General features: G+C 38.5%; 1 protein-coding gene and 1 long non-coding RNA gene across 2 annotated transcripts in view; one reads left to right on the top strand and one right to left on the bottom strand.

Annotated features, from left to right (window-relative positions):
* Positions 1–11: 11 nt before the first annotated feature.
* Positions 12–1,448, bottom strand: LOC121308646. The gene is made up of 3 exons (XR_005948534.1): positions 1,361–1,448; positions 848–982; positions 12–85 (listed from the first exon to the last, which is right to left on the bottom strand). It is a non-coding gene; the product is annotated as an uncharacterized LOC121308646 (long non-coding RNA).
* A 144-nt stretch (positions 1,449–1,592) lies between these two features.
* Positions 1,593–14,968, top strand: part of LOC121307897 (rho GTPase-activating protein 39-like) — a 71,347-nt gene continuing 57,971 nt past the window's right edge. The window contains exon 1 of the mRNA XM_041240228.1: positions 1,593–1,606. Coding sequence (XP_041096162.1) covers positions 1,593–1,606 — 14 coding nt within the window. The remainder of the gene's footprint in view (positions 1,607–14,968) is intronic.

Here is a 14,968-nt window from a genome sequence, read left to right as displayed (position 1 = left end):
ATTGAGTCTCCAATAAGTGCATTCCCTGTCACACTGAGGACACATGATAATGCTGCCTCCAATTTGGGGATCACACACCTCCTTGCTTTGATAGAAACATATCATATTTTAGTAAGTAAATGATAAAAGGATAAATATTTATTCACTGACATTTAACAAAGAATAAACTATATCCTGGATATTGGCGGAAACTGGAATATTCTGTCGTACACGTCGATCCAGAGCATGCCAAACATGCTCAAGGGGTGACGTGTCTGAGTATGCAGGCCATGGAAGAACTGGGACATTTTCAGCTGCCAGGAATTGTGTAAAGATCCTTGCGACATGGGGCAGTGCGTTATCATGCTGAAACATAAGGTGATGATGGCGGATGAATGGCATGACAATGGGCCACAAGATCTCGTCACGGTATCTCTGCATTCAAACTGCCATCAATAAAATGCAATTGTGTTCATTGTCAGTAGCTTATGCCTGCCCATACCATAGACCACCGCCAACAGGGCCACTCTGTTCACAACGTTGCCTTTTTTTGTCCCCAGCACAAGGTGCACCTGTGTGTTTAATGAGCTTCTTGATATGCCACACCTGTTATCTATTATCATATCTATCACCTATTATGGATTATCTTGGCAAAGGAGAAATGCTCACTAACAGGGATGTAACCAAATTTGTGCACAACATTTGAGAGAAATAAGATTTTTGTGCATGTGGAAAATTTCTGGGATCTTTTATTTTAGCTCATTAAACATGGGACCAACACTTTACATGTTGTGTTTTCCATTTTTTTTGTTCAGAGTATATATAATTTCCCCATTCCTTGGATATTTGAGACTCTGCACCTACATACCTCCATGTGCTTGCTTCCTTAGTTTGGTATCCAAAGATAAAGCAGCCCAATCCCACCACTGCTGCAAATGCCAACATTTCTGTGTAGAAGGCAAGCCATGCAAAATAGATACCAACCTTTTCTCCATAATACTTTCTGTGTGAGAAGCAAAAACAGGCTTCAATTTATTAGAAATAAATATTTACATTGACAATTGTAATACTGAACTGCTTTGTCCTCTAAACAAAAACCCCCCCGTTATCAGTTACCAGATTTTAAAGCATGTGTGGTGCCATAGAGTCCTGCTTTTTTGTAACATGACTGGAGGATGGTGAAATATTCACTGAAGAACATTGCCAAAAAATGCCAAATGTGATGTAAAAAGTACAGATGGATGCATTTTCATTTCCCTTTTTGGAAAGCTTACCACACAGGACTGAAAATGCTAAAAACGTAACTGTGGAAGAATTCCACAATGAAATGCATTGAGGGCTTGGAAGCAAATTTAAAGCTACATACTCTTCCTTCTTTTACCTTATCAGATCCAGAGGCTGCAATTTATAAAAGCTCCTAGGGTGAGCCCATTCTTTGTACAAGAGGTACCTTTCATTGGGGCGTTTTTGGTTTTCTGACTTTACATTGAATCTGCACTGTAAAGAGTAAATACAGTATGACTGTCAGCTAGAAACAAAAACATTCACTACAAAGACCTGAAGACAGAGATCAACTCATAAATACTTTCATTAGCACGCCCACAGTTGGCTGAATGATAGATACAAGGTGAGTTAGTAACACAAAGGACATTAATAACACATTACTGGTTTCTGTATCATGAAACGTGGGCTTTTGCGTAAATACATGAGCTCTCTTACGTATTATTAATTTGTTATGCATTCCTGTAATGTATTTTGTAATTAAAAACAAGATTGCTTGTATATTACTTGAAATAATAATCAAACTGAACTTACATCATGCAGTGGATATGCTGCCTTGTACACCCCACGGTCCAAAAGCTTGGTGATTCCAAATTCCCCTTCATTCTTCTCATAATATGCCCGAGTAAGGATAAAGCTTGCCTAAGAAATAAAAAAAAAAAAATGACATTTAAAATACTTTGATGATGAGACATCAAAGTGCTTTGAGAGTACCACATTAAAGCACTATATAAAATAAAGCGATTATATTAATTATTATTAATTATTATTATTATTATTATTATTATTATTCTTATTATGTATTAGGTGTGATAACAATCACATTAAAAACAAATAAACAAAAATGCAACTAACCATTGTCGAGAGTGCAATTTGTATTTCAATAAAACACCTCAACACATCCCTAGATTTTGATTCTCACTATATTATGTTCTAAACAATCTCCTTGCTATTTTTCTGCACAATTGAGCAAGAATGTAAATATGGAATTTTAGGTTTGTTTACATACTGTCAATTGTGTAAGGCTGAGATAAAAGTGCTTTAAAATCAGTGGAAAATGTGCATATTTATCAAGAGCCGCCGCCTGAGTGCCCACCACAAGCGACGGAGGGCTCCGTACTGTTGCCACTGCTAGCTGCACATCCGGAGGAGTCAGCTTTTCCACTGTCAGATTGCCCAGTGCTGCTGCCAGGTGTACCACGGTCGGCACTGCTGCTACCGGTTTTTCCACCCTCTGTGAGGGAGCCCTGATGGTGTAAGAGTCACTCGGCCTTAGGGGGTAGAAAGGAAGTTAAACGGGCACCCCCTTACAGAAGCGCAAGGGTCATCAGAGAGGTTAATCGGGTGCCTCTGACTAAAGACCCAGGATCACCCCGCCAACCCACCCACCAGAATCCGGAGAGGAGAAACACCGGACATGAGGGGAGGGGGGTTTGTGTTTTAGCTGGGGAGGTGACCGATTACGGCCATATGCTTCATTGTGCCCTGCTGACTTTTTGGGGACAAAAAGAGGCTAAGGTGGGTGTAATGTAGCGATTCGTGTAATTATGTTGTGTACTGTGTTCCTACTGTTTCTATTGTGGTTGTGTACTGTAATTCCTGCTGTATTGTGTTCCCTTCCTGCTCTGTATTTCCTGCTGTTTGCTTGTATAGCCCTGTCTCTGTGACTGTGTGCAATTGTAAACTCTGTGTCTGTGTCTCCTCTGTAATTGGCTGTTGTTTGTCTGTGCCCATTGGTCCTGGTGTGCGGATGAGGACCAATGGGATGTGTTTAAAGCTCTGGCACCCGATTAACATAAAGGGGCGGAGCTATGTTATAAAAGTGTGCTGCGCTGCCAATTATGTGTTGTTACTCAAGACTTGCGTCCTTGCTGTATTTAAGTCCTGTACTGTTTCTTGTATTGCTGGTCCTTTCTACCTGCCTGCGAAATGCTGCAGTATGCTTAAATTGTGTCTATTTACTTATATCGAGTGATTGATGAGTTTGGTACTGTCTGCATTTAAATGTAATATCAATATTTAAATTATATCTGGTTTCTGTTTTTTGGGTTTTATTTCTGAGAAATATACCTGCCTTTAAATATGATTTTTGGTGACAAAACATTTAAACAAGATGACTTCTTACTACTGCAGCGAATAATAACGTGAGGAATAAAATGACTTACTTTGCATTTTAAGCAGTGTTCTTATAATGCGATATACATAATTAATCATAACAGTTATTTGTTTCATTTGAAGAGTTTAGCAAGGGTGCTGTCTTTGTTTTATGAAACAGACGGTTTAGTGTTGTAGCTACAACCTCCAAGTAGTGAGGGTAAAACGATTATCCCTGTGGTTTTAGGAATGCAGAGGTAAAAGCTTGTTATGTCATTATCATTTTTCCATGCTTAGATTAAGAAATTGATATGGTTTAATGACGCTAATTATACCGTTAAAGGCAGACAGAGTGCTCAAAAATAAAACCTGAAAACCAGAAACCCTAAATATCTGTTCTGGTGTATTAAGAATCATTTGACTTTTGCATTTGAAGTAAGTGGGATACTTCAGGGTCTCTCTCAGTGATTGACACTGGTATTTGAGTTGAGGGTTGTGTCGAATTCACAGGGCTGCGGTTTGCAAGGAGCCTCGCTGCTGGCCAATCGCATTAATAACGTAGTCACATGCATATTCATGAGTATAAAGTCAGAACTCAAATCAGACAGAATCAAATCGACTGATCAGATGAAAAACTCGAGCTGCCACCCCTCGTTATGATGTTCTTATAACACACGCAGCTAAACTCTCTTGTCAACCAGCCCAAGGTCATTTCATTGCAAGGTTTGTCTGAATAAACATGATATCAACACATTGAATTAATATCACACAAAACAAAAAAAACCGGGTTTTATTTATGCATGCACTTTTATCTTCTCAGCAACTGGATAATGACATTATTGTTCAAATTTAAGTTTGATAGATTAGGATTTAAAACTAAGTATAGTGTCTACAACAAATATTCTGGCATTGCTACATTTCTTATTTTCTTGTAATCTTTTATATGGAATTTGAATGCTGCAGAGAAAAGCTACGTATTTGCACTGTAGAAAAGCAAAAGCCCACAAAAACCACACAGGTCATGCAAATTTAGAAGCTCAGGTACTCAATTCTATAATAATACTTAATTTAGATTAAAAAAAAAAAAACTGTTAACTAAGGTTTTGTATTTAAATATACAATATGAAAATGTCCTCATATCTTTTTGTTCATTTATAGAAACTTTAGTAGTGAGGGGGAGGGGTGTGCAAAGGCAAGTGCCTCTCTGATGTTTTATGGCTAGCTATGGCCCTGTATATATTATATTTTTTTTTTTTAACTGCTTAGTGATGTTAAGACGAAGCGTATCTAACCCATTTTTAACAAGGTCCAGTCCTTGTAGAAATGTGATTTTCTTTCCTTCTCAAATGGAGCAGTGAAGTATTCAGTTTCTGGATGAATTAAATCCTCACTGGGACTGAAGAGCTTGGTAAAACAGTTGAAAGCTGAGGCCTTGCTCTTTAAATCATTGAGCTGTATCGGCAGCTTGATGTGCACCACCTCAGCATATTTGTACAGGACGTCCCAGGGAGTGTGACATTTAACAAACACAACCTTCTCATTCAAAACCTGGAATAAAGAGCACATGAACAGTAAAGCAAACCGGCAAAATAATTTTCTCCAAAAATAACTAGTTTTCCAGCCAGCGAATTAGAAGGACATGTCCTTGTGTAACCTACTGATTGTAGACATAGACAACAGACATAGCAACCATAAGAAGGCTGTTGGGATCACAACTGTCTAAATAATAAAAATGAACCTGCAGCTGGTTTTTCACTGAACTATCAGTGCCTATCGGTTTCCATTAGGTTACACATGACTGAAACAATATCAAATGCCTGCTTTCCACTGCCTTTCCCCCCTATGTATAACAGAGCTGAACGGTCCGGACAAGGTGTAGCTGGGAGGTTTTTCCACTGACACTCAGCTATACTTTAACTACACCTGAGGCAGTACAGTTTTGTATCTCATACCCAACGGGGCCAAACTGCTAAAGAGACAAACTATATTGAAGAATGGCGGCTGTTTCCCACCACTTTTCTCTTACTTCGTGATGATCATTAATTACCGCGATACTGAAAAATATTGACGATACAATAATTGTCAGAATTTTTATCACGATGATCTTTTTGTCATATCGCAACACCCCTAGTAGGGAGGCAGCTTTTATTTAGAGTTATTAAAATATATTTCATGGTGAATCGGGTGTCGTAATCTGGATTAGTCCAGTGGCAGGCAGCTTGAAAGAAACTGAACGTTTTTTATATTAAGAACTTTTCACAGGGGACATTTAAAACACTGCTAAATTGTATAGCACTGCTTAGCATAATTCAGTGTTTATTGAAGAGCAGATTTTCCATGGGAGCGGAATACTCAGTTGTGTAGGATTCTGTCCCTCATGGGAGTAATCTGGAAAATTCCATGAATATCTTTTACGGGCTAGAGCTTCTACAGATCACAGCTAAAGACATGCACCCGAGATGGGAATTGTATTGTATGAATTGTTGGAGGTTGTTACGCTTTATAATTAATTGAGAATGCCACCACCATGCAAATTAAATAAAAGGACACATTTTTATGTAGAATTCTTTGCTTTGTAAGAGAGTAACTAAATTCCTGAGTATTCATACTTTGGCTACGCATCTCTCGTTGTTTATGACTTTGATTGGTAAGGTCATTCATCAATTAAATGTGATGAACACGACAAGTAGTTCAAACAATGACAACACTGTAAATAACGAAACAGGTATAACCACTGGTTGAATAGGAATTTATGAAGTTTTATTTGCTACTGTATGCTACTATAGGTAGTGAAATTATGTTATATATGGTTTTAATCCCTCATTCCCTCAAAACAGTTTTTCACCCGTCAGAGAAGTTTGTTTACTTTTAGAATATCTGGCCATACAGAAGCAAGTTGTGCAATGTTAGAGCTGAAGTGTGGGAAGAAAGTGACCACAATGTAATTGATTGCAGCACACAGGTGACTCCCTTGCACAATTACAATCAAGGTTAATTCAACACACATTTTAAAGGAGAGTAAATCTTTTTGCATTACTCCAGCAGGAAGTATGTTGTGTGTTCAGTGGCAGTCCCTTGGTTACCTACATTTTCATTAAAAAAAATATTTACAGAAAGGAAAAACGCACCCAAACCAAAACCTACACCTACCATGTGGGGCTTGTACAGCAAATAGTGTCAAGTATTCATGTTTGTTATAGAATTGTAAATGTGCTGTTAATGATTTGGAGAATAGCTTGCCCAAAGTGTTGGATTGGTAAAAGTGAATGGCTTTTGTGGCCTTCCCCTTTGCAGTGAGGTTAGGCTATGGGGACCTGGCTGACCTGAGTTTTTGGTTTTTGATCCAGAATGTCACGAGTTGAGATAATGAAGATCTTTGTGCCGACAGTGGTGGTCAAAATTGTTTTGCCACCAGCCTTGAATAAATGGGAGTGGGACATTTATTGCCCCTATTATCCCACTTTCAATTTGGGGTTTACCACGGCATGTGTGAGATGGCTTGACCACTACAATCTGCTGTGTGTTTTTAAAGAGGAGATGATTAGCCAAGATCTTTAGTAATTACTGTAAGGTTTCTGAGCGGGATGAATATGCCACATTCATTCTGTTTCAAGGCTGTATCTGAGGTACACAAAAGAAGACAAAGCTCAGTTTAAATACTTCCAAAGGAAGACACACCCTTGCTCCCCCTCGCACTAGCAAATAATACACAGAATATACTCAGGCTTGGTATTACAAAAAAGTTTTTTTTTTTTTTTTATGGTGTAATCCACTAAGCCAATCAGAATGTACCAACACAACCTGGACATAGAGACAATCATATTTATCAATTAATTCAGTACAGTAATTTAACAAGATTAAATACAACTTTTACAAGTGCTAAGACCAACGAGGGTTTTTGATGTTGGGATATTTTTTAAAAATTTAAAATAATGTTATGTTTAACTTTGAATCAACTGTAAAATGAAAGTATAATTCACACCAGATTACAGTAAAAAAACAAAAAAAACTGGTACTGTACCACTATCAAATTACCTGATAAAGAAACAAGAGAAACCCTGTTCTGTACAGTAGAATGTGTGCTATTTATTTCATTGTGCATCCACTTGCTTTGCGTGATATATTTTTTATAAATTATGTAGTATTCATAAATTCTATTTTATGAATGAATAAGAACGTGGTCTTTTTTGACACCAAATACATTTCAAGCAGCGTTTTTTTTTTTTTTTTTTTTTGGATATATGAGCTCTGCTATTGTACCATACATTCAAGGTTGTACACAGTAGCATCTCCTGTATGTGTGCCACTGTATAGTAATGCACACTGCTGTAGAAGAGCTGAGACTGTCTGCTGGATATTCTCTTGACAATACAGTATATGGAGGTTAACATTTTTTGCCTTGTTATATTCATAATGTACTGTAGCAAGAGTAATGGATTAGAAAACAAGTGCTAGTGAGCATTTCTCTTCCTCTCTCTCCAGAGTCATTAAAAAAGCAACTCATTTTATCACACTTGCTGTACAACCAGGTAATGTCTGGTATTCTTACTGTCTGCCTTGTTATTCTTACTGTATCTGGGATTCAGCAACGCTGTTTTTCTTACTGTAGATGATGACCCTTCTATAAAAATCCAATAAAAAAGATATTTCTAGAAATCTACAGAACATTAAAGATGTCTACTGTATGGGGACGGGTGTGATCCACAGATATATCCAGAGGAAAATGACAAAAATCTTGTAGGTTTTCTATAGTAATCAATATTTTTATTAAAGAAAAATAGAGGTCTCCCCTTCCAGTTGGAACGTTTGTTTTGAAGACATACAGGAAGATTTCTAGTTAAAATATGTATCTTGAAGACATTGAGTTTCTTTTAGTATTTCTGTATTTAGCACAATTGAGTGTTTAATAGTTTTGGATGATAAGGGTAGCTCTGGCCCTCAATCCATTAGCTATGTTTGTTGGAGTTCATGTTCCTGCTGATTTAACTGGACCTTGCTGGCACATCAGTGCAATAGCGGCGGGCACGTTGGACAGCGTTCCCAGAGCCAGAGCTGTTTACGTGACCTCCGAGCACAAAGCTGCCTCTCCAGAGGTCCCTCTTGCTTGTAGGATCAGTCACAGCCTTGTTAAGCTCACTCTTTCAATAACTCTGAGGCTGCAGGAATGCAAGTAATGTGTAAGAAACTCCTCTCTTCTTCCATCACACTTTTAATTCCCAAACGACTCGTTCCAAATTATACATCTGCACATTTTATAATCAAACAAAGCCCACATGTGTGATTAATCGACGAATCATTAATCGAAAAGTATTGATATTATTATTAGAATTGTTATTTGTATTATATTGTAAACTAATAATAATAATAATAATAGATATTGTAATACATGTTGTTGTTGTTGTTATTACATTTTATTGTTGTAAATATAACTGTAACAGACATAATCATGACAATAAATTAGAGATACAGAGAGAGACATCAGATATGTTCCATCACTAGCAAGGGAACTGGCTCTTACAACTAACAAACTTCCTACAAGCCTTTACTCACAAGGGAGGAAAGTCTCTTTGATCGCATAAGCCAATTATATTATATATTCTGTTTGTACATCCGGACCCTTTTATAAGTTTGTATTATGTTTTCTAACGAACAGATTTGTGAAATGATTGAAATACGATTTAAGTTCTGAAAGCTGCAAAGCTGTCATTTTGCCAGGTCTATGGATTGTGATTCAGTTCCATGAATGTGTAGACAGTATTAAAAAAGAAGCTAGTGTTTCAATTGGTGTCACCAGAATGCATACTGCACCATACCTTTACTACGTTGAACTTCGCTAAACAGCATTAAAAGTAAGGTCCCCATGGGAACCTTTAACGCAACTACACGCAATACTATACATTCATATCAGATTTGTTGTCTGTTTTTTTCTTTATTTATATTTATTACTGACTTATATGTTTAGAAATGTTCGGGCCATCTCGAATCACCTCGAGAGTGTACTACCCCTTGCACACTTGAGAAATACTCTTACTTGATTAGAGGCAGCCACTGAAAGCTGACAAACACAAGACTGCACTTGGAAACGGGGCGCACTAACACAGTTTTGCCTACAGTAGGCAAAGCAGACAGAAACGAAGGGGCTTAGTTTTTCTACATGAACACTCTTAGATTAAGAGGAAGCGGCTTTGATCCTTCCTTTGTAGGGCTTGGCTCAGCCGTCAATGCGTCACGTCTCATCTCTTCTCTTCTCTTCTCCTGTCCCAGGGCAGACTCTGTAAAGACAGGGATCAGACAGTAGTTATGCAGCTGCTTCCCCAAATCATGCTAGAGAGACACTACCAGCAGTAAAAACACAGAATACTGCTGGCTAGAGCCGTTTGTGATGGAGCAGGGTTTCAGAAGGATAAAAAAAAGCACTGTGCACTGGAGAAGTGCATGTAACATAGCCCATTACCCTGGGTTACTCGTGTGCCATTCTGTGTCGTACATGTGGTAAACGGCAGCTGTTGAGGAGGATTAAGTGGTTACACAGCACCATCCCGCCTCTCCAATTCAACAGCTGCACCGAGCTCTGTGGACTCAGATGGCCTGATCCTGATTGTCAGTGATAGTGCTGTGCTGTGTGATTGGACAGGGGCACAGGGCAGTACTACAGCAGAACAGCTTCTCTTATTCTTTGCATTTTGAAGAGGTTTTTTGGACCTTGCCCTTGCACTGGGACCAAGGGTGTTCAAAGTTTAGGGTCATCCATTTGGAACATCTGCATTTCACAGATGTCTTATTAGTCTGAAACAAATACAGCAGTTCATTTATTTCATATTCAGTATTTCTTCACATTTCTACACATTAGTCTTATACTCTCCATATTAATATTGTAGTCATGTTTTAAACTCTTATGTTTAGTGTTTCTTGTTATGGGTTACCAACATTTCCAATATGTTAAAGTTTATAAACATTTTAAATCTTAAAGTTTAAACGTTCAGGGAGCTAAACAGAATCTATCAATCAATGATTGTAGACCTGCAAGTGCTGTAGTTTATCTGAGTGGATAGCAACATTCCCAGGATGTTGAAGTTTTTAAAATGTTTTTCATCTTAAAGTTATAAGATTCAGTAAATGACTCGAACCTCTCTTGCTGCAACATCTTGTTGTCTGGATGTGAAGTTGGTCTCTAGTCCCCAGACGGGGAGATAGATTGAAGTTTGGTTTGCTATGTAATTGACAGACGGATCCAGATTACTATCCTCACAGGCTCAGATCTGTCTTGTTGGTGTGATGACTGGTGGTGCTGGCCTGCACAGGCGCCGTGTATGATAACACACCTGGTGCACACTGTGAGAGTGGCATTGTTAATAAAGAGACTGTGGCTAACAAACTACGTTCCTAAACCTCACTTCCTTGCACTTCCATTAACTGTATAGATCTCAGATGTGCAGCACATGTGATGATATGTCTGTTTCAACAGTACTGCAAGTAGAAGAAAGTTCCCAGTTTGCTTGCTTTGTCGGGATGTAGACTACAGCATATTCTCCAGAGCAAGAGACGGATTGAAGCTTGGTGTAAATCTGTTACACTTGTACTTCCTGCTGTAGGTCATTTCACCTCAGCAATGTCATCCAGGTCAAAGCATGTCAGTCATTAGGGGAGGTGGCTGGTTGATTACTGACAGAAAAGGCCATCCTGCCAGGGTGGGGACAATTTCACCCTGTAGGTGAAATTACCATAAGAAAGCAAGGTCTGCAAACAGATAATATTAAATAGTGTCGTATCAGATATGATGCCATATACAGTATCATATAAAGAAAGCATCACATAGAATCTGTACACTGTGATTTGTTACTTCAGTAGTTCAGGTGAAGCTGAATGCTCCTTAGCGGAGTGTTGAAAGAGAGCTGTACAGTTCTGTACCTGTCAGGCTGATCGACTGAGATGAGTAATTCCCACTGAGAATGTGGTCAGCCAAGGAACAAATCACTTCAGACCAGATCTGGTTGAGTACAACTTGTCTGTTAGCTCAGCTGACTGATGTTGGTCAATACAGATTAATGGAATCCATATCTGCTGTGGCTCACACAAACATGTCCTGAAAGTGCCTCATTGCAGACTGCCATGGCCTGGAACTTGCATCAGCCCTGCTGCACCCAGTCCTGGGTTTGAGAACTCCCCACAATGAAGTCTATTATTGAAATGATCAGGAGCCAGGAGTTTGAGCAGGCTTAGAAACTCACATTAGCCCCGCTGCACCGACCTGGGTTTCAGAACTATCCTTATTTAAGAATATTCTTCAAATGACCAAACAGTACTATAGGTGCCAGGAGTATGAGCAGTGAGGGGGGGGGGGGGGGGGGGGGGGGTCTTGATACAATCCACTCTGATGGGAACCCAGACTCTGGTTATTTAGTACAGTACATCGGCTACTGTAACTGTATGCGCTACACTCTCAGATCCCAGGACGGAAAGGGGGGCAGGCAGTGTTGTTTAGAGCAGTGTTTCTCAATCCTGGTCCTGGGGGCCCACTGTGTCTGCTGGTTTTCATTCCAACTGAGCTCTCAATTAGTTAACTAAACCCTTAATTGAACTGATAATTAACTTAGTTAGACCTTTTTAATTGTTTTCAGCTCTTAAACAGTTATAGTTCAAATTTCTTATAAAATGTTATAGCTAACTTGAAATCTGCAACTGTTTAAAAGCTTAAAACAATTAAAAGTTGAATTAAGCAAATTATCAGTTCAGTTAAGGGTCTAATTACGGAATTTAATTGAGAGCTCAGTTGGAATGAAAACCAGCAGACACAGTGGGTCCCCAAGACCAGGGTTGAGAAACACCAGTTTAGAGGACATATTCCTTCTATAAGAGGAGCAGAATGAAATAGTGCACTGGTGGGTGGCAGAGTAAAGTGGAATTACACTTAAGAGATGAAGCATGCACACACTGGGAGACCTGCTACTGTAACACATGTGTGCTATTTTGCGTGTTGGCTACTGCCGCGTTTCATTAAGGTGTTAAAGTTGATTACACAGGCCGTCAGTAAAAAAATAGAGCATGGCTTACCTGTGAGTGTGTTGTATCACTCACATTAATGTTTTAGCATAATTATAATCAAGTAGCAGAATCCTAAAGGAGAAGTTATCATGACTTTTGATTGGTCACAGTTGCCCAATATGTTTAAACATTTGAAATGTGTTTAATCACAAATCTTAAATGTTAAGGGAATTAAATGGAATGTACTGTAACTGCCCCACAGTGGCTGAGACACAGCCAGTCCAGTGTCGGCTTCATCTCCACAGAGCTGCACAACATGTTGGCAACAGCCAGCTCTGTTGTAACCCAAGCACTAGATCTGTGTGCGCATTAATATTTAAACAATCGTTTGTGCTCTCAACATTGACAGCCTGTTAGCCCGAAGTGTTTTAATCTATAAAAGCAGCGATCAAGAGGTGTCTGGTTCTCAAAAGAGGGGGACAAAGTACTTTAATCGACTTTAGAGTAATACTTGAGGCATCTTCTCCCCTGCTCACTACCAAAATTGACTTTCTAATTGCCCGGTTTGTCTTATTAATTGTGGAAGTACTGAAAGCTGCTGAGATTCAAAACAGCTCTACTAAACAAACACTAACAACACAAGTTGTGTTGCAGCCTTTTAACCCAGAAAGCGAAGTTTAGTATCTGCTTCGCTAACGAGTCAGGCGTGTGTCCGCTTTCTCTTGAGGGTTATTGAACTGTAGTGTCGTGTGGGAGAGGCTGACATTCTGTGTGCCCTTGTGGTTTTGTGCTGTACTTTACACTATGTCATGCTGTGTGGCAGCAGAATGTGTGTGGATTACAGTAGGCACTGCTGTACTGTATACCTAGGTTTGTCATCAGAACATGATTGAGTCACTAGTCACTTTCTGTAATTTACACCCTGTGTCTTTCTCCCGCTCTCAAATTCAACTGCTAGTCTTTATTGTACATATTTCTAATGTTAGCACTCAAATAAATAACTACCAGTATAGGTCTGTTACTCTGCACTTTGTGTCTGTCAGTTTCAATTTGCAGTATTTCTGGATTTGGTTAGGATATGTCTGTGTTTTGGGTTTTTAATTATGGTGAGGTAATTGGCCAGATTGAATTTCCTGTTCAGGGAACTGTAACAATCTAATTTGTTTTTGTGTTTTAATTTGTTCTTCCTAGAAGGAATTATTCTGGTACTCCAAGGCAGATCAGTGTTTTGAGCAGTGTATTTTCAAACATTCTTGCTATATCTCAAGAAATACTACAGTACTTTTACTTTTTTTAGGTGTAGTACTGTCAGTTTTATAACCAAATCCTTAAGTACTGTATATCCTGTAGTTAACTGCAACTACTTCGGTCACTGTACTACTTGTAATCAGAAGATGGCCGAGATGCAGATGAGCAAACTTCTTCATGAGAATCCCCTGAAGATACTGACTGTTTAGCAAAAAAACGTTTGATCGAAAACTGACTTGCTGTCAGTGATGTACACTGTGCATTAATTATTATGCTTAAAAAAATCTGTAAGGGCATCCCTGTTAAACTCGTGCAGAAAATAACAAAAGCACAACATTAAATTAGACGACTGCAAAAATGAAATGCGAGTTAAAAGTAGGATCGAGGATGAACAATTCACGTCAGTTGTTGGCTCTGTTTGAACTAAAATTAAAGGGACCAGAATTAGGCTAAGGCAAGATATGAAGGTAAAAATAAAGATTGTTTTGCAATTTATAGATTTTAATTATGAAACAGAATCAGCTTAAATTTGTCACCTGATTAAAAGTAAAACCTGAAAACTTCAAGCCCTACTTGTGTGTGTTTGCATTTACTTTTTCCAAAATACTTGTTTTATTTCTTAGCAGTATGGCCCTCTGTTAATATGGGGTATAACACATTATTTTTAAATAAAGTACAGTGCATAGTGAGATACTATCGTATTAATTTCCAATGTTCACTGTGCCGCTAGGAACTGTAGTCAAACAATTCTAATGGCGTTAGTGTGTGTAGGCATTGTGTGTAGGCATATCTGCATCCTTTTCCATTCTGTGCGTCCTGTGAACACAAGACGAAATATTTTTCCATCCAATGGATTTATTTTGCATCTAGGATGCAAAATTCAGAGATGTATGCAATTTTTTTGCAAAACTCCTAAAATGTTAATTCAAAAGTATTCATATTCTGACTAGGAAAATGAAATTAATAGCTAGTTGAGGCACCTTTAGCAATAATAACCTCTTTTAAATGATTAGGATATTTGTCAATGCACATTTGGCCTAATTCTTTAGTGATTTTTGTGATTCTAAATCGCAAAATTATTCCAATTCATTCAAATTCCGAGGACTTCTCTTGTGCAGAACCACCTTTAACTCATACATAAGAACATAAGAACATAAGAAAGTTTACAAACGAGAGGAGGCCATTCGGCCCATCTTGCTCGTTTGGTTGTTAGTAGCTTATTGATCCCAGAATCTCATCAAGCAGCTTCTTGAAGGATCCCAGGGTGTCAGCTTCAACAACATTACTGGGGAGTTGATTCCAGACCCTCACAATTCTCTGTGTAAAAAAGTGTCTCCTATTTTCTGTTCTGAATGCCCCTTTGTCTAATCTCCATTTGTGACCC

The sequence above is a fragment of the Polyodon spathula genome, chromosome 3 (genome assembly GCF_017654505.1).
Source record: "Polyodon spathula isolate WHYD16114869_AA chromosome 3, ASM1765450v1, whole genome shotgun sequence".
Lineage (NCBI taxonomy): Eukaryota > Metazoa > Chordata > Actinopteri > Acipenseriformes > Polyodontidae > Polyodon > Polyodon spathula.
The sequence above is the reverse complement of the archived record's forward strand: the minus strand, read 5'-3'. Positions and strand labels throughout refer to the sequence as shown.